Here is an 18,237-nt window from a genome sequence, read left to right on the forward strand (position 1 = left end):
GTTCTTGGTCAGACTGAACGACCAAAAGCTCAATGAGGGAAGTGTGTGGGACCAGTCTCCATCTTTCTTAGTATCCCTCTTCTTGCTCCTCTTCGATACTCCCCTCATTCTCCTCCTCATCAACCATCTCACTATTATCCAAATCCTCAATACTAGCATCCAAATCTACCGCTCCCTCTTCGTCTTCTTCATCCTCTTCGCCATCTTCACCTTGGATCTGAGGTTCCATCAGTGGTGAGCCCATCGTATGGTCCTCTTGGCGTCTTTCGTGGTCGTGTTCCGATGGGGAGGGGGACTGTGATGAATATCATGAACAGTGGTCAGCTATCGATTCCCATTTCGTACAGAACTATCTCTCTCGAACAATTTGATGGGCACGGATGATCAACAGATCGTAAAGTGTAAACTCACTGGCGCAGCATCCATTTCCATCTGCGTGAGTCGACGTCCGAAAGGTAATAAGAATCTATGTCCGAACATATTGATATCGTGCTATGTCAGATCACAACCAACATCATCAGTATGAGGCACACAGCTGAGCCATGAACGATACTCCGGTACATGTGAATACTGTAGGTGTGGGATATAAGACAGCTTGGTTTGATGGAAGAACCAGCCCACCTGCTCATGATCCAAAATGTCCTCCTCATTAACAACCTCATCATCGTCCCTGCTCATCCCCACCCCAGCAGGACGTCGACCCATCAAAGCGCGTCGTTCGGCTCGTTCCATGGCTTGCTGTACTTCCTCTCGCGTTATCTCTTTCTTGATCGCTCTGTCAGGCTGCGTTCCTTTCTGACGCGACGAGCCTGAGCTCGAGGCTGTGTTGGCATTATCGGGATGAGGGAAGAGGGTCGAATGGACGTGTGATCTGGGTGAGATGGGGTGGGGGTAGAATGAGTAGAGGTTGATAGGTTCGAAGGTTGGTATGCACGAGGGGCCGTCTAGTAGCATCTTTCCCAGAGTATTGGATGATGTCTTGATGGTATGATGGCCGTTTGCAAAATATGGACAATAAGAAGAGAAACAGGAAGATGAAAGATGTCAACAAAGTGAAAGATGAAGAGGACGATGACCGAACAACCACAATCAACTCGGTTATCATCACGTCGAAGAGGAAAGATTATTCAACATCCCACTTCATACTTCATACATCCTCAATGATATCTAGAATGTGTACCTTGGATCTACCATAGCCCTCAACACCCCTATCAGTCCTTGACCATGGCCGAAAACATCCTCGGTCTCCTGCTCGTCACCTCCTCCTCACGGGGCAGAGCAGTCTTCCGATACCCTCCCGACCCCGCTTCGCCCAACATCCGACTCGCCCAGCCCATCTACCCCTCAGCAACATTCACAGCCACAGATTTCGACGTAGACTACAAGAACCCCCATATCGGGGCGAACAACGCTCTACGGCGCAGGTTGTTCGGCGGAGTAGAGGAGAATACCAAGGCTTCTTCTGCTGGGTCGGTGCGGTCCCGCAATAAGAAGCGGAAGCACAAGATACATCCTATGTACTATGACTCAAAGCCGGTAGACTCGGACGAGGATGAGGACGACGATGATGCGGATGGGGATGGGACGAGCTCAGATGAGGATAGCGATTATGATGTTGTTTGGACGAATCAGAACTCACGTGAAGACACTACCAACGGTAATAATGGGAGTAAGGATCATTCTTCAGCATTTAGATCCATAGATAGTAGTATAGTGGTGGACGATTCCAGACGAGATCCAGGAAGTACAACCAACGCTACTATCATCGACAACAATAATAACAACGACAAGTCTAAACCCGAGAAAGAGAAGGAGAAGATAGATTCGCAATACAACTATGCGCTAGGTTATCATCTAGATTTCCTCAGCGATATGCTGACACCACCCAGAGCAGCATGTAATAGGAAGTTTGAAATTTGTGTTGGATCGGTAGTATTCCTAGGTCATCCGGTCTGCTCCAACGCAGAGGGTAAATGGGAGATACCCACCGATGAAGATGATTTGGATAGGGAAGAGGATAATAGGGATCTCCCCTCGAGGGGTAGACGAACGAGGGAACAACAATTGATATCGTCTTCCAAAGCTTCCAGTCTGGGTCCACTAGTCGAAAACAATAAAGAAAATTCATCTTCGCCCGAAACCCCCGCTCCTACCCCTGCTGCGGCAAAGAACGAACAGGATGATACGCCCAACCTCAATATGTTTCATTTGGTCCTGATTATAGACAAACCCGATCCGAAACCTGGTACGGAGGCCCACGATGAGCATCATCATCAGACGCTGGGGATGTACGATGAGATATATAGGGAGATAGCTTTCAAGTGGACGGCGGCTGCTTGGAAGCTGCAATGCGAGAGCAATTTTATTGGGAAGCAGACTTGGACGATGGCCAGGTACAAGGAGAAGTGTTTGGCTGAGGGTGGGTCATGTCTTCTACCATACTTACACGTCTCAAGTCGGACCTATACTACGGACCTTGTGTCTGTAATGTGTACATCCAACTGACTCTACTGTAACTCTATGGTCAGGCGTCGACGTGACAGACTGCTGTAAATGGATGTACGCCAACATGCCTCTCGACCGGAACCTCAACACCTTGTATCTCCGCCTGCACCAACTCAAAACTCAGCCTGCTAATCCCCTACATTCATATCTACCTACCACCATCACCACCCACCTGGCAGATATGACGATAAATACCGTTCTCTCGCCCAAGGTGGTAGACGCCGACGAAGCCTGGGCGCATTGGGGAGAGAGAGACGAGTACAGTGAATCCGAGGGTTCAGATAGCGATGATGAAGACTGGGATGATCCGACTACACCTATACGACGACCTGAACTGCGTGTGGAACCCTGGCAGACATTACTCCTGATAGATGACGATGCGACTGAGAGAGCCAGTGAGATCAGTACGGCCATCATTGGGTTGGGGGTTGGTATGGAATCTCAGAGTTCGAGTATACCGGGAGATAGACGGGGGTCAAAAGCTACGATAGCTACTACGCAGGATCAGGAGGATGAGACGCAGTTGATGAAGTCGCTTATTGAGGCTTGTGATGTTACGAAACCGTGAGTCATCCTGCTATAGAACGTATATGCCGTATATACGTGAGTGCAGAGGGAATCAATCGCTGACATCCGATGTCCCACCTTCAGTCTCGTCGATATTGCTCATCTACTACGGTTCGACCTCGAAGCCATCGTCATACCCCTTGCGAGGGAGTTGGTGGAAAACAAGAAAGCTATCTTGGTGGATGTGATAAATACCAGATTGAGAACGATCGTCATGCCTACGACCGTCGACGAACATACGTGAGTCAGCTCACAATCGCTTATTCAAGCTATCCAGCTCATCTTTAATATCACGTTGCAGCGTATCAATCGAACAGTACACCGCCCGCTTTTCCCGTGATTTCCCCACCCTCCCATCATTCACATCATTCATCTCTCTCATATCCTCCTCCCCAATCCCATTCCGCGATATCCTACCGTCCGATCCAGACATGTCCATCCGTCGACTATACATGTCCGCCCTGATCTGGCTGTTGAAGCAAGATCTGGTCGTCCAAGTGCACACCCGCGCAAGGGTATACGCAAGAAAGGAAGTAAAGATGGAAGCCTGGAAGAGACTGTGGAAACGTCGCCGAGAGAAATGGCTGGCTCTTCAGAAAGATCTCACATCCAGTGCCAATGCCAGTGCCACCAAATCTCCGACTATAAGTATAGAAGATTCCGACGAATTGATCACTCCCAGAGCTACTATACACCCTATGACCAACCCCCTCGATTCCATTACCGTCCCGTCCCCCAAGAAACCGGGTCGGATGGAACAGTCGTATATGGATTATGACCCCGCGTTGGAGATGGATAGTGATGAGGATATCGAGTCTCAGATAAAAGAATTTGCGAATTTCAGAGAAGATGTGGAAGAACCGGTGAAATCGGAGATACCGAAGTTTGAGAGCAGTTTTATATTTAGGCCGTCGCGGGCGCAGAAGGAGGAGGCTAGGTGGTTGAGGGTCATTAGGGAGGGGAATGATGAGGTTACGGCTAGTAAATTTGATTTGTGAGTTGGGGTTCATCCTTTGCCAGGACCAGAACCCATTTGCGAGATTCAGTGGTAACGATGAGATATCTCATTGTGTTGTATGGTCTGGATTGCTGATTTAAGATTGACGAAATTGCAGAGTAGTACAGTACTTAGACGGGATGACTACGTTCGAAGAGATAAGCTATAGGACGGGACTACCTAAGAGGGAGTTGGAAAAGTTGATGATCCTGTATAAAGAAGATGTGAGTTGATCAGCTCAGTTCGACATTCCGATGTAAGGCTCAAAAGCTGATGAGTATTGGAATTGATAGATAATAACGTTCGTCCATCCATAATCCATCAAATCGCCAATATGTAAATTAATATAATCATAATGAAGTATAATACAATGCATATGTATGTGTACAAGTACAGATGTTCGAATGCAGCAAGATGTATCTCCAACCATGTATATCTATCTCATCTAATCTATTGGTCCGGGAACAGGAGTACTAGCCAGAGTCGATCCAATAGGTAATATAGTCTTCTCACTATCCAGTGAACCGACGAAATCGTCCGTGATACTTCCACTAGAGCTAGGAGGTATCTCCAGCGCAGGTGTGGAGTCGCCTGACGAAGGGATTATGGGAGTCGATGAAGATGAGTTTCGCTTGATGGAGGTGGGGGTAGTGGATGGTGGTCTTGAAGAAGAGGGGGTTGTAGGGATGGGGAGGAAGTCTGTTTTGAGTACTCTGGTAGCTTTTGCTTTTGGTTTGGGAGCTATGAGAGTAATAAATCCATATCAGCGGCGTGAAGTATAGCCTGCGATATGATGGTGAATGGGTTATAGTTGATAGGGAGACTCACCATTAGGATTCTGTGACATGTAGAACCGCCTTAATAACATTATAGCTTCCTCTCTGTAGTATCCTCCCTCCGCGATATACGCAGGATGAGTGTTCAGGCGATCGCTATCGGTATACAATGAAACTATCAGCTTCTACCTGTCCATCATCCTTGCATAGTTTACCCCATCTCCTCTGCATCTTAATCATCAAAGTAAAGAGAAACGACCCCACAAACACTCACGAGCTATTCACATCAATCACACTCCCACATCCACCGAACCTATCATTCCCGCAGCCATACACCACTCTTCCTATACCTATCTGTCTGAGGGCAGACGCACACATCACACATGGTTCGACAGTCACGTAGAGGGTGATGCTACTCAGCGGGGCGGGGTGGGTCGGAAGGAGATGATCTATAGCTTCGAGTTCTGCGTGGAGGGTTGCCTGGGAATACAAGTCAGCGATGTACCATTTGCACTTTGCTGAACTGTGCGTATAAACGCAAATACACCATGATCCCGTCTGACGAGTGAACGGTGAACATCAAATAGTAGGGATTGGACTTACATTCCTCCACTCGTTGGTCCTGTTCCTTGCTCTGGCAATAGCATTTCCACCTTTCACAAAAACACACCCTACTGGAACTTCGTCGTTAGCCAATGCTTCTTCGGCCTACGATACGTCAGCTTAATCATTCCATTCCATTCAGATAATGCTCAGACAAGCAACACACCATATTCAAGGCTTCTCTCATCCATGCTAAGTCATTGGGATCCTGTTCGCCTGGAGGTATATACGTCTATATCATAGGGGTTAGTTGTAATCAACCAATTGAGGAAGGTGGGATTTGAGAGTGGATAGACTTACAGCTATATTCATTGTGGGTGTGTTTTCCTTTGGTTCCGAGTCAGCTCAGTCTTATACGGCGGTCCAAATCGTCTGACGGGCCCCAGAAGCTTGTTGATTTTGATAGCTACAAGAATAGGTTAAGAGTGGAATCAATGTCGAACAATAACAAAAAAAGTTGAAAAAGTCGATCATCCCCGGTGGAGGTCGTCCACTTTAACTTTTGTGTATCTGCAGTCAAGAACAGAGAGATGTTACAACAATGCATCATGTATCATACCATTTGCTCAGAACACTGAAACTATAGAGGAAGAAACCCAAGACCCATATTCTCTCGTATCAATTATCCCAACGCTCGATATCAGATCCCCCCTCAACGGGCGGTTTTCGAAAATGAAGAAGTGAAGAGTCCATATACCATCTTACTCAACCAATGTCAATTCCTTGGTCCGCCCTCTCGCATACAGATCCTTGTACCTATCCCAAATCCTACTCAGAGCAATCGTCAGCTCGGGCTTATGATGACTGCTTGACAGACCAACAAACTGACCTCATAAGTTCTTCGATGTACAGCTGCTGCATCTCTTGTACATGCTCGTCTGATGGGTGTGGGTCCTTCTTTACATGTATGGGTTTACCCACTGTTCTGCTTGTCAGCTTTCACTTTCAGACGTCGACAGGGAAATATGAGAGGACACTTACCGACAGACACAATAGGGTGTCGAAAGGGCTATGATCAGTTTGTCAGCTCCAATGAAATGACAAAAGACTCTGTATGCAAGCTCACCATCAATCCGTAGTTGTCTATTTCACGGTGTAACAAGGAGATGATCAGTACAGGCAATTTGGATGCTACAACACAAGCACATACAGTTGAAAAGACTATTCGAAGATGCATCATCAGCTTGGTCATTCAAGAGTGACTGTGGCCGACAGCTGACTTACCCTCTTCCGTAGAACAAAGGCAACGTAAACCCGAACATCTTCTGGAAATTCTTTTGTAAAGTATATACCCATGAACCTTTTGCGTTCGCCCTATTACTAATACCCATCAGCTGCCATCCCGCGGATACATCCCCATTCGATCAGGTAAGCCAACATACAATTGTTCGTAGATCTACATACAAGCCATCGGAATCAGCATTTATACTCCACCGTACGGTATATCACACAGGACGGAGGAGGACAGCACTCACATCATTCTCACCAAAACTAAAAACGGGAACCAAATCTGCCCCCTCCCTTATTGCCATCTTGATAAATCCAAATCTCCTCTTCAAAGTCAAATCCGCCGTACCGGGATGAGCGGACAGCGATTCAGTCGCACCGCCCACTACTATCGCGATGGCTGTTCCAGGACCTTGAGAGAGGATGTTGGCACATGATTTCTTGGCTACGGAACATATGCCGTGGGCCATTAGGATGTCGCGGTAGAAGGGGATCTTGAAGTTTGATTCTGCGACAATTAGGATTCTGAAGTTAGAAAAATACATATGAGAAACGATGATAATGCTGAGTGGGATAAGTGGTGGGCAATTACCTAAAGTGAGAAGATGGGGTTTGATCCCTGGAAAGTATTCTGAAAAGTTCGTTCCTTCGGTAGCGAAAGTTGCGAATGCTCCCCTATGATACGCTTATCAGCTCAATGCCCAGAATGAGCAGACAGAGCAGAAGAGGCTCACATCCCTATGATACCATGAGGATGATACCCAAACAGATATGGTCGATCAGGTGGAAGTTCAGCTTCCTATATTATCCAACCGAACAGTCAGCTGAACATCAGAAGTAACCATCACAAATCATCTCAGCTCACCTTGACGATACTAAACACATCGGTGCGGACCACCATCTGTCAGCATAGTCTCAAATGATCGATGAGTTCAAAGAAGCTCACCTGCAGGGGTAGTACTCTGTATCACCAAACCATCAGTTTCTGCGCTTCACAAGCGGTATACAACTGACTCACGTGCGAAATACGTCCAGAAGAAGAACCTCCTCGCCCATTCTTTTGGTCTACCTCCGTAATCAGGTGCAGTATCAAATTGTGTCCAAATGAGGTACGGAATCAACACGACCCAGCAAGGAGGGAATGATCTGTCAAGATGATATGAGATTATTCAGCTTGACATACATCTTTCTCATCGCTGCACAGGAGATGGTGTGACTTGTGAGAGTTAGACAAACTCACAAAGACAAGAGGAACACGATGAGACATATGGGAATGAGCAGTGCCCACAGTGCTACTGCGGTAGTTTGAAGACGTCGGTGGGGAGGTATACTGAGGGGTGCGAATCTGGTTAAAGACATGATATACCATATTAGCACGTTATCTCTCTCCCAGATCCGGATCTATCAGCCGAAAATCGTCGGATGTACAGTGGGAACACTATCCCAAAGTAGTTCCTTGAAAGGGAGCCCATGACGTGTGTGAGTTCATCCCATTTCCAAAGGCTGTTCAACTATCTCACGAGATTTCCCAGGCGACGGGAAGAAGAACAAAGGAAACCACATAATCTCAGTGAGAGTAAACAAAACTCACTTCTTCTCAATCCCAATCTCCAGCGTATCCCTCAACTCATCCAGTTTGATCGTACTAACCAATGGTGATCTAATCTTCTCCCTCATCTTCCGTCTCGCTTCACTCAAACTACTCGTTCTCCTATGTCCCTTGAACCCTTCACCCTCTCCTTCGTCCTCATGCACTTCATCATGGTGGTGATTCACATCCAGCAGATCCCCGCCTGAACTCTGCGACTCGTCAATCCCCACACCCTTCTTCGCCAGATTCCTCCTCCTCAGCCTCTCTTCCCTGCTCTCATGGCCATTCGGTATATCCCCCTCTGCCGGGGAAGGTCCCTCAGATTCGAGGGCTTCGAAGGCGTTGGGCGCGAGGGGACCATGTTTCGGAGTGAGGGATTCGGAGCGGGAGGGCGGAGTGGGAATATCAAGGAGGGTCGACGAGGAGGATGAGGAGGAGGGTAAGGGAGGTCTGGATGCAGTCGAGGTCATATCGAGGGAGGGAGGGATCACGTCATACAAGTGGAAGCAAGGTCGATGGATGGGACGGAATGAACGTTGTTATAGACCTTTTAGTGTTTTGCGATGTGCGATGTTTGCTCCTCTGGGTGAGCCAATGAAGCAGAGACGATACTGATCATACAGGCAAGGTAGTTTAGGCGAGATTGACTGATTGAGAATGAAGTATACAAGAATTGATCCGCGTAACCAATCGATCAGCTCCATATGCCAAGATGACGTCTGGGTGCTTTCTCTTCCGCTTCCCACAGCTAAAACGCGATCACATGTCACATGTCGCAGTACGGCCGGTCCGGATCAATCACAATGTGCATTCCTAATTGATGCATATAAACAGTAGGAGGGAAGTTCCAGCAGACAAGTGGGGCATGCACATCACTCATCAGTGCAAAGGATTCCTCATTCATGCATATGATCCTGCATGAAAGGGATCCACTAATTCAAGACAATTGCACTCCATCAGTGTCACGTCGGCTACCTCCGTACCATATATTTGATCCCGTCTTCGACGACGTCAACGATATTGCTCATAGTAGAAGGAGATGGATAAGAAGGATGGGATAGTAGATAGTATCATTCAACTTCGTTCATTCAACATCTACTTCGATTATGGACATTGGACATTACCTGGTTAGGCAGAGGTGTATATATATCTTCTCTCATTTCGTATTCATCTCTGTGTCCCTCATGAATTCTCCATTGTTGTCTTGTCTTACGATTATTTGATATCACAATATTGCTCTGCACCTCAGCATCTCCTCAAGGCTACAACTTCTATTGTCCCCTTGAAAGTCACTACCTTCTAGCTGAGTATTAGTTCCTCTTACTACGATACCGTATAAGTTTCAACGGTATCGAGGTGTCCTCGACAATATTGTTCACTTCGTATCATTATCGTCTCTATATCATCAGTCTCCTTTAGATTTACTCTATCTCCCTCCCCCGCTCGCCTATCTTGGCTGTCTCCTATATGGATAAGGCTCTCTGCTGAGGTCGTTGCTAGATCATCGTGACAATCAACTTCAAGAAAAATCAGGTGATTTAATCATACACACAGATGCATAAACACAAACTCAAATAAACATTCCAAATCCTATGGCCAAGCCAATCTCATTTTTTTGATGATTTTCTGTTATTCAAAGTCATTATTGATCAATTACTTATCTTTTTTTTCATTTAGTATTATATTTTGGAATCCAGCTCCATATCTTCATGGCTTTCCACAACACACCTCCACACTCCAATATTGTCATGTCGGCCACGTGCCTATATAACCAGTGGACATTCCCGGCGGTCGGGGATGTTCAATCGTTGCTTTTATAGGTCAGCGGTATCGACGGCTGGTTACGCCGGTACCTTTGTTACATTTTGAACATCCCCAACAGGTGGTGGGTTCGATTCCCACCAGGGGCGACGGGTTTTCGGCCCCACCTGTCGTAAAAGACGCCACATACGCGGCACTGTGGCGGTGCCAAGCAAGGCTGATCGGTGAAAGCCCGGGCGCCGGCAGATGAGATCCCCCCTGTGGTTCGCCACACGGGGAGATGTGGTACCTTTTCGGGCGGATAGGTGCGCAGTCGCAGGAGCTCCGTTTCGTTTAGGGGAGCGAATCAGAGTGTCATGTCGGCCACGTGCCTATATAACCAGTGGACATTCCCGGCGGTCGGGGATGTTCAATCGTTGCTTTTATAGGTCAGCGGTATCGACGGCTGGTTACGCCGGTACCTTTGTTACAAATATCTTGCAAGGAACAAGAACTGAGGCAACTCCACAAGTTGTGAAAAAAGCCTATCACACAAGAAAGTGGCAGATACAATTGGTACCAAAAACATCCAACACCTTGACGACCGCACCAAGTTACCATCGTGTCCTTGAGACTGTCTCCTAGATGTTGTTGCCGAGATACATGTCTCCTGGAGATATATGAAGCTCATGTATGGTACTGAATCAAAGCTCTCGTTCTCCTCTTTCATCCTATTTATATATCGCTGCTGTATCTTCATGCATCGACTACCCACACCCAAGCAAACCCACTTGTCCAGAATGGCACCTACTACCTCCCCTCACACTCCTCGAACTCCTAACAAATGAGCTATGGTTGTTAGTCTTTCAACCCATGCTGGTATGACCACTTCAGAGATCGCTTGCTACCTCTCCTGGCCAAGATCACTGTCCATGACACCCTTCAACACTGGCAACAACACCAGACCTGCTATTCAATCCCTCCACCAGGTCGTCCTTCTGGAATCTCAGATCGCCTCAAATGACAAATCCTTAACCACATGCTCAAATCCCGTCGAGACTCCTTTAAATCCATTGCTCAAGCTCATTCCATCTCTCCCAATCGTGTACGCCAAATTGCCAAAGAAAATGGTCTCTTTAGAAGAGTAATGTGTCAAGTCCCCTTCTTAAAGCAAAACCACATCCAACAGCGACTTCAATGGGTTGCTCTCACAGAGGATACCGACTGGAATACCAAGATATTCACTGATGAAGCCAGTCTCTGCATTGGCTTCTCATCGAAGGATCATGTCACTCGAAAGGCTGGCGAAGCTTTCCTTCCCAAGAATGTTCAGTGCACCTTTAGATCAGTCGAAGATCCCTTATGATATGGGGAGCAATTGCCTACAACAAGAAGTTCCCTCTCATTCAAATCCCCCTTACCAAAGGCAAAGGCGGTGGTATCACAGCTGCAAAATACTCGAGATGGATCCTCCAACGTACCTTAGCTGGATATATACAAGAGCTAGAAGAGGAGATTGGAGAAGAGGTGCAAGTGATTGAGGATAACGCTCCTGTCCACAATGCAGCGCTTTCGAGTTCAGTCAGAGAGGAATTAGGTATCCTTTGTCTTTTCCACCCCCCATCTTCCCCAGACCTCGACTCAATCAAGAACATTTGGGCAATCCTCAAGTACCGAGTGTCAAGAATGATTCCCAAGGCAACAACTCTTGAACAATTCTTTGCACAAGCTCAGAAAGCGTGGGCGGTAATTCCTATTGAAAACATCAACAAGGCTGTGGAGAGCATGGTGAGAAGACAAGAAGCTGTGCTTGAGGCGGGTGGTATGCACACCAAATATCAGTAATTCTCTGTAGAGTTTGATCGTAGCTTTCTCAAGATACCCTCTGTGTCCACTTCATGCATGATACTATTGTGTAACAGAGCTTTGAAGCTCAAGCTATACCATAGGGTGATAGCAATCTTCTAGAGTTACTTGAAACGTCGGATGTGTTTGGTACCGATTGTACATATTCACACAAAGAGATCAAAAAAGCTCAAAGGAAGGCAAATCACAATCAGACATTCAAGAAATGAAGGGACACAGGAAAATCAAAAGTTATCCAAATTGGAAATTCAAGAGGGATTGAGGAAAACCATTAGTAGAATCTTGAGAACAAAAGAATTCACCCAATTTAGGAATTGAACAAAGGAGTCTTGAAAATTAAGTTGATAAGCTGGGAACAAAGGAATCAGAAATTAGGAAAATTGAAATCTACCAAAAATGACAGAATGATGTCATAGAACATGTTGATGACATCATCAAGAGCACAGTTTGGGGTAATGGTGTTGAGAAGAGTTTGTTGTGGCGCTCTGTGACCAGCACAAAGGAGGGGACCCAACAAGGACAAAGGAGGGGATTTGCCACACTCAATGGTCTGAGAGGTGACTTTGCGAGGACTGAGGATGGTGCAGAGGACAACCCGCACAACCTTGACTAGAGGCGCAGGAACATCCCCAGGCATTTGGGAGGAAAGGGAATTGTTGTGGTGAATGGATGGATGTTAGGATTAACTCACAAGGTGTAATAATGATTCAGGCTGAGGTAAGACAAAATACAGATCAGCCTCCTTTGTTCGGATTTAACGGTGATCGCCGCAAAATCACTCGCAATTCAATTCCCGCTTGCCAAGTTATTGATGAAGTCGTCGACCGAGATGTACTCGATCTACATTGCACGAGTTGTGATTAGACGTCGCTCCTACCTTTACCGTTCCTTTGAATTGACCAATGATTGCACTCACCCCTTCCGTCGCACTTATCTTTCTTTCAGGAGTAACATATACGAATCGAGTGTGATCCGTTACGTGTCGAGCTCTGAGGTTTTTCAAGTCGTTGATCTGAAGCTCTTCCATTCTTGCCAGGTTAGATTCCTTGATGACCATGGGGAAGGTCGGACCGAGCTTCTGGTTGTACTTCTCGCATAGGGTGACCAACTCTTGATAATCGGTGGTTGCGCATACGTCATGCAACCACGTCTTCCACTTGACACAGTCGTCGGCTTGGTACGGATTAGGCGGGCAGCAACTGATGCATAGGCCACCGCCCGAGGTGATGCCTGCGCCAGCAAGGTCACGTAGTTGATCGTCGAGTGGGAGGAACTGTACCAGGACTGAGTAAGCTTGGGTCGCATCAGGGCATAACCTGCCACCGCAAGTGTTAGTAGTCCTCCAGTCATAACAGTTGTTATTAGGAGATCAAACTTACTGTCGGTTGGACCATCCGATGTTGATGAATTCCATCGCTGCAGGAGTAAGGTATGCAGCCCAATGAGGATGGGTCATGCAGAACTTCATGACGTTAATGAACGTCCCTGGTGATCGCAAAATCAATTGCGGAGAGAAGGTGACCAAGCCTCCATCACCGTCGATGGCATTGAGTGAGAAGTTGACGGGAACCGAGTCTTTGACAGTCTGGATTGGGGTGGTTGCAGGGGTTGGAAGAGAATTCTGGGCGGCAGTACTATATAAGGCATGTTCAGGTTTTAGCAAGTTTGAAAGGCTTCCGCGATTTCGTTACTAGGAATGAGATACTTGCGTTGCTTGAGCTGCAGCCCTTCTTCTAGGATCAGCAGGAAGTTGCACAGATACAGCAGGACCAGTAGGACTAGAATTGCAAAGATGCTCGGTCAGCTCAGACGATGTTACCGAGCGATGAAATGCACATACATGGTAGGTGATTGAATGGTGTTTGGAGAGCTACCCCCAGCACCGTTCAAGGCCTGGTTTGATTGGTTCTGTCGGGGAACGAACGCAGAAGTGGGCCGTTGAGGTAAAGTTGACACAGGTGGAGGTCGATGTCTACCATTGCCGTCATCAACATTGGCGTTCCCTGGTCGACGGGCAGCTCGACGATCGACAACATCATCTATCATCTGGATTTTTTTCGGCTGGACGTACTTGGGTTTGTCCAACAAGGGTAATCGGCCCTTTGCGGAAGATCCAGCTACTGGAGCAGGGTTGAATCCTGGCACGGGACCGGCAGACGATGTGTTGGGTTTGGGCGGTAGGATAGTGGGCTTGATAGAGGTATCATCGACTGTTGATGATTGAGGTAACGAAGTGTGGGGGGTTACAGGTTCAGCATTGTGACCAGCGGTTGGCGATGTCCGATAATCTTGAATGTCAGCAGAACTTGCTGATCCAGCCTGGGCAAGCTGACCGGGAGCCACCTTCGCCGAAGCTGCCTGTTGAGCTTCGATCCTGCTGAGTATAGCTTTGACTGCATTCACAGGTTGTTGGGAGGGAACAGATGTAGTCGAAGGAGTTCTAGCTACATTGTTGACCGCTCCTGTCGTGGCAGCAGCTTGAGAGATACGCGATGTAGAAGCGGGAGGAGCGGACGGAGCAGTAGGGGCTGGTCTGAAAACAGGTGCTGGGACGGGAATGGGAGCAGATGCGGGTGCAACAGCGGATGTAGCAGGATTCTCATCGAAAATACCTTCTTGCAAAGCGCCGAACGTGACCCCGGAAGAAGTAGGTGGAGGTGATACCACTCTTTTAGAGATCTTGCCAGCATTGGCCAGTCGAGCGGTTCTCTCTTCATTCCTTGCTCTCTTTGCGTCTCGGTTGAGTTGTGAGGTGGAGGTAGAGGCGGAGGCGGAAGTGCTGGCTTCGGAAGATACAGGTGGTGCTTTTCTCTTAGAGGACGAAGGTCTTGGTTCCTGTGCCTCGTCGTCCGAGGATGCAGCTTCGAGTTCTTCTTCGACTCCTTCACGGTCGGAGTTGAACTCCGAACCGAACTCTGAAGCAGGTGATCCGAGGGAAACGACAGCATTTGAAGAGGTAGATGGTTGGGGCATGGTCACTGGTGCAGGGATGGCAGGTCCAGATGCAACAGCTCGCGATGATGCGGGAGTGGTGGAACGAGAATTTCGAGCGGATGACGGCTGTAGTTGAGGGTTGGCAGCTCGATCTCGAGCTCGTCGTCGTCTCTCTTTTAACAATTTCTTGAACAGATAGTAATCCGAATCCGCCTTCTTAGTGTAGAGATCATGTGGGATCTCACGAAACTCTTTCTCTAACATCTCTCTTCGTAACTCCTTTGCCCTTCGACGTTTATACGTCTCGTAGCTCCTCTTGTACCTGACACCGTCTCTCTGGGTCCTATTTATGTTGAACCATTGTCCTATACCTATTCTCAGCGACTACCTTTGGTGAACCGGAATGAAGAGGACTTACGCAGTTGTTCAGACGGCGTCTCGTAACAATCACCTATCTTGCCCGCCGGCTCCCTTCTCCCACGTCCGACAGGTATATTGAGGGACCTCCAGAATCTATGACGCCTAGTCAGCACTTGGACAGCTCGATGCTGAATGGATCACTCACTCTCTTACAAGATTGGGTTGTCCTTGTTCGACGGTGAAAGAGTGGAGAGGTTCTTCGCTGCAGAGCAGAAGCTTTAGCTTCCAGTCATTGAGTATAGCCTGATCTTTAGGTATGCACTCACGTTTCCGATCCCGTTTTCAGATAACCATTCCACTGATCAAACGACCCATGAGACACTTGCTACCAAAAAGCCTATAAACGAACTTACTATGACGCCGTAATGCTACAGAAAGGAGCGGCTGTTAGTCTACGTTTCTACGTTTCACTGTGATTGCTGCAAACTTACCCAACCAACCCATCCATCTTGTCGATCCCGTTTTGAGTTTCGATATTTCGCCCACTTGATTGCATCTAAAAGGATCGTTATTAGTTAGATGTATGTACACACAGACTGCCATGCATGAAATAGGAAAAATCTTCGGCGTAAAGCGTAACTCACCGACTTCGTAGTCACCTGCACCATCATCAGACGAAGGGACACTCTCATCTTCACTCCCAGCGATACTGCTCGTGTCGGACCTATCGTCCTGATCCCGCCTTGGCTCGAAACGAACTCTAGCTAGTTCTTCAGCCACGGACATAGGTATATGTATGCGGTTATGGATGAATCACGGAGGACGTATCACGGAGGACGTATACACGGAATAGAATATGAACGATGAGATAGATTAGGAGAGACTAGAAGGGGCAGACATCTGACAGTGAATCATGGAGACCAAGAGTTGGACGATGAGAATTTGCTAAGTGGATGAGAATGAGAGACAGAGAGACAAGTAAGAAATGGATGTCAACGTTGAAAATGCAGTTCAACTCTTTATATATATATATACTCAGTTGTCATGGGAAACCACGCCTTCGCACCGCTTACACCTGAAATTACCCAAATAGGAAAATAAGGGAAATATTGGCACAGACCCTCTACCCCCCTTTTCAAGAAGGACCTACTTGTGTGTGTACCCCATTTTAAAGGGGGTTGTGGCTGAATAAGCAGAATCTGATTGGTCCCTCATCAATCTACTTTGGGCACTAGGTCCTTTGAAACAAAGGATAGGAAATTCAAGGATCCTTTCATCCCAAAGGACAAGATTGTAAGGCATGGTCTTCTATTTCCATGGACAGACTGTATGTGTATGAGTAGACAGACATCTTACTTGAACCCATATGCATGTGTGACTATGGCTATGAGAAAGGGACTAACTCTCCGAATTTGGCTCTATGGCTTTCTACAAGATCGAAATAGCATCTTCGGCTGTACCCCAGCAGCTCTGCCAACCCGCACCTCCATGTCCGTAATTATACACTACCTTTGTCCCTTCATGGTCCGCCTCCTCAAATATCAAATCATGTCCTCTCTCAACTCTCACCCCTCCTTGTCTAGACGGGCGAAAACCTACCAATACATCAACTATCAATGATTCAAGGCGTGACTTTTCTTCTCTTCCCTTGACAGCTACTTCCGTCGAACTTTGTTCCGATCCTTTGTTGTCGGAAGTGAGGGTCGAGTCCGCTGAGCTTGATAAGAGGTTAGGACAAACCTCCAAGACTCTCCTAAGGATATTCCGCGTCGTCTCATCCCTCGGCTGAGTCTCCCAATCGTCCACCTCCCTCGTTCCGCCAAGTACGACTTCACCACTAGATCTTGGGATAATATACGTCCTTTCTCCCCCTTCTCCGCCGTTGAGCTGGCCCACCTGTCTTGTCATACCTTCTTTCACCCATGGTGCGCGGATCTTGACGATCTGCCCTCTAGTGGGATAAACCGATTTGTCTTCTACCCCTCCTAGATCGATCGCACCTGATCCCACGCATACGAAGATGGCCAGTGGTGTAAGGGATGTACCGAGCATGGTCTGGATTGAAGGATCGGTGATGTGAGAGAGTGATGGGAGGTGATAGCGATGGATCGTTACTTGTCCATATGATAGTTCGTGTATGCGACGAAGTAGGCGATTGAGGTAAATAGCTGGTGTCATGGTGAGCGAGGTGAATTTGACGGCATGGTCTACACCTTCAGGAAGCTGAGATGGGTCCATAACCTGGAACTGCAATAGCGTCGTGTCAGCATTCCATTCGCAGCGCAAAAAATCAAGGGTTGAGAGTCGAACCGAGCTCACATCGGGATGTTCCTCATAAATGTGAAGATGCTGCCTATGACCCACAAACAACTCAGTCTGCTTGATCCTCATCAGACCCGTGCTCTCTCCCTCCCTCGCCCACTCATCATACATCACTTTGAAGGCTACACACATCCCCAATCATCATCAGCACGTTTCACAAGAACGAGATGTGGTCAATAGGGGAGATAATCAAAGAGATCTATCACTCACTCCTCCTATCCCATCTCCGCTGCCTCTCATCCCCATCATCCGCGAACGAAAGATGATGCGCCCCAGCAATGGTACTTGCGTACCTCGGATCAAGGGGATCATCAGGTAAATGATCAGCAATGATATGTACAGGGTGATGCTTTTCTTGGTACAGCGGGGTTTCGAGGAGTCGTATAGCTGTGGTCAGACCTATGATACCTGCTCCGAGGACTACGATGGGTCGTGGGGAATTAAGATCGGATGGCATCTTTTCGTATGACTGATGTAAGCAGGAAGAAAGAGGTGGAGTTGAAAAGATGAGGGGGATCCGGTCAGTCATAGTAATGGAGGCTTTTATATGCTTGTACAGTAGGATTCGAGTGGAACAGATTGATTGTCACATTGGCGATAGTCCATCACGTTTTGTAACCTAGATTGGCGATATGTAGATCGCCAACGTTTAGATGGCAAAAGCAACGATCATGTGCATGGTCCTTCGAATAGGCATCGATTCCCATAGCATCAGTATTCAGCAATTGATGAGGGTGGTTGATTGGCGA

The 18,237-nt window shown here is 47.5% G+C and overlaps 6 protein-coding genes across 6 annotated transcripts; 1 reads left to right on the top strand and 5 right to left on the bottom strand.

The window, feature by feature from the left end:
• Nucleotides 1-67: 67 nt before the first annotated feature.
• I302_101466 (uncharacterized protein) lies at nt 68-954 on the bottom strand (the record flags this gene model as incomplete). Its single annotated transcript, XM_019186852.1, has 3 exons — nt 68-295; nt 412-492; nt 622-954. The coding sequence occupies 3 exons, from the start codon at nt 952-954 to the stop codon at nt 68-70; spliced, it is 642 nt and encodes a 213-aa protein (XP_019049730.1).
• A 270-nt stretch (nt 955-1,224) lies between these two features.
• Nucleotides 1,225-4,386, top strand: I302_101467 (uncharacterized protein; the record flags this gene model as incomplete). The annotated part of the gene is made up of 6 exons (XM_019186853.1): nt 1,225-2,419; nt 2,529-3,069; nt 3,157-3,312; nt 3,374-4,066; nt 4,188-4,293; nt 4,363-4,386. The coding sequence occupies 6 exons, from the start codon at nt 1,225-1,227 to the stop codon at nt 4,384-4,386; spliced, it is 2,715 nt and encodes a 904-aa protein (XP_019049731.1).
• Nucleotides 4,387-4,514: 128 nt separating this feature from the next.
• On the bottom strand, nt 4,515-5,760 carry I302_101468 (uncharacterized protein; the record flags this gene model as incomplete). The annotated part of the gene is made up of 6 exons (XM_019186854.1): nt 4,515-4,810; nt 4,898-5,001; nt 5,120-5,325; nt 5,449-5,553; nt 5,615-5,680; nt 5,749-5,760. 6 exons carry the CDS (start codon nt 5,758-5,760, stop codon nt 4,515-4,517), a joined length of 789 nt encoding a protein of 262 aa, XP_019049732.1.
• Nucleotides 5,761-6,149: 389 nt separating this feature from the next.
• On the bottom strand, nt 6,150-8,736 carry I302_101469 (uncharacterized protein; the record flags this gene model as incomplete). Its single annotated transcript, XM_019186855.1, has 15 exons — nt 6,150-6,216; nt 6,278-6,368; nt 6,430-6,457; nt 6,515-6,531; nt 6,599-6,609; nt 6,673-6,762; nt 6,831-6,844; nt 6,924-7,183; nt 7,268-7,350; nt 7,410-7,474; nt 7,541-7,550; nt 7,622-7,637; nt 7,694-7,821; nt 7,916-8,020; nt 8,267-8,736. The coding sequence occupies 15 exons, from the start codon at nt 8,734-8,736 to the stop codon at nt 6,150-6,152; spliced, it is 1,455 nt and encodes a 484-aa protein (XP_019049733.1).
• A 3,922-nt stretch (nt 8,737-12,658) lies between these two features.
• Nucleotides 12,659-15,952, bottom strand: I302_101470 (uncharacterized protein; the record flags this gene model as incomplete). Its single annotated transcript, XM_019186856.1, has 11 exons — nt 12,659-12,712; nt 12,789-13,188; nt 13,252-13,506; nt 13,564-13,650; nt 13,713-15,171; nt 15,225-15,319; nt 15,372-15,428; nt 15,493-15,524; nt 15,580-15,594; nt 15,658-15,722; nt 15,811-15,952. The coding sequence occupies 11 exons, from the start codon at nt 15,950-15,952 to the stop codon at nt 12,659-12,661; spliced, it is 2,661 nt and encodes an 886-aa protein (XP_019049734.1).
• A 642-nt stretch (nt 15,953-16,594) lies between these two features.
• I302_101471 (uncharacterized protein) lies at nt 16,595-17,945 on the bottom strand (the record flags this gene model as incomplete). The annotated part of the gene is made up of 3 exons (XM_019186857.1): nt 16,595-17,413; nt 17,486-17,610; nt 17,699-17,945. The coding sequence occupies 3 exons, from the start codon at nt 17,943-17,945 to the stop codon at nt 16,595-16,597; spliced, it is 1,191 nt and encodes a 396-aa protein (XP_019049735.1).
• Between the last annotated feature and the right edge of the window lie 292 nt (nt 17,946-18,237).

This window comes from Kwoniella bestiolae, chromosome 1, assembly GCF_000512585.2.
Source record: "Kwoniella bestiolae CBS 10118 chromosome 1, complete sequence".
NCBI classification, from domain to species: domain Eukaryota; kingdom Fungi; phylum Basidiomycota; class Tremellomycetes; order Tremellales; family Cryptococcaceae; genus Kwoniella; species Kwoniella bestiolae.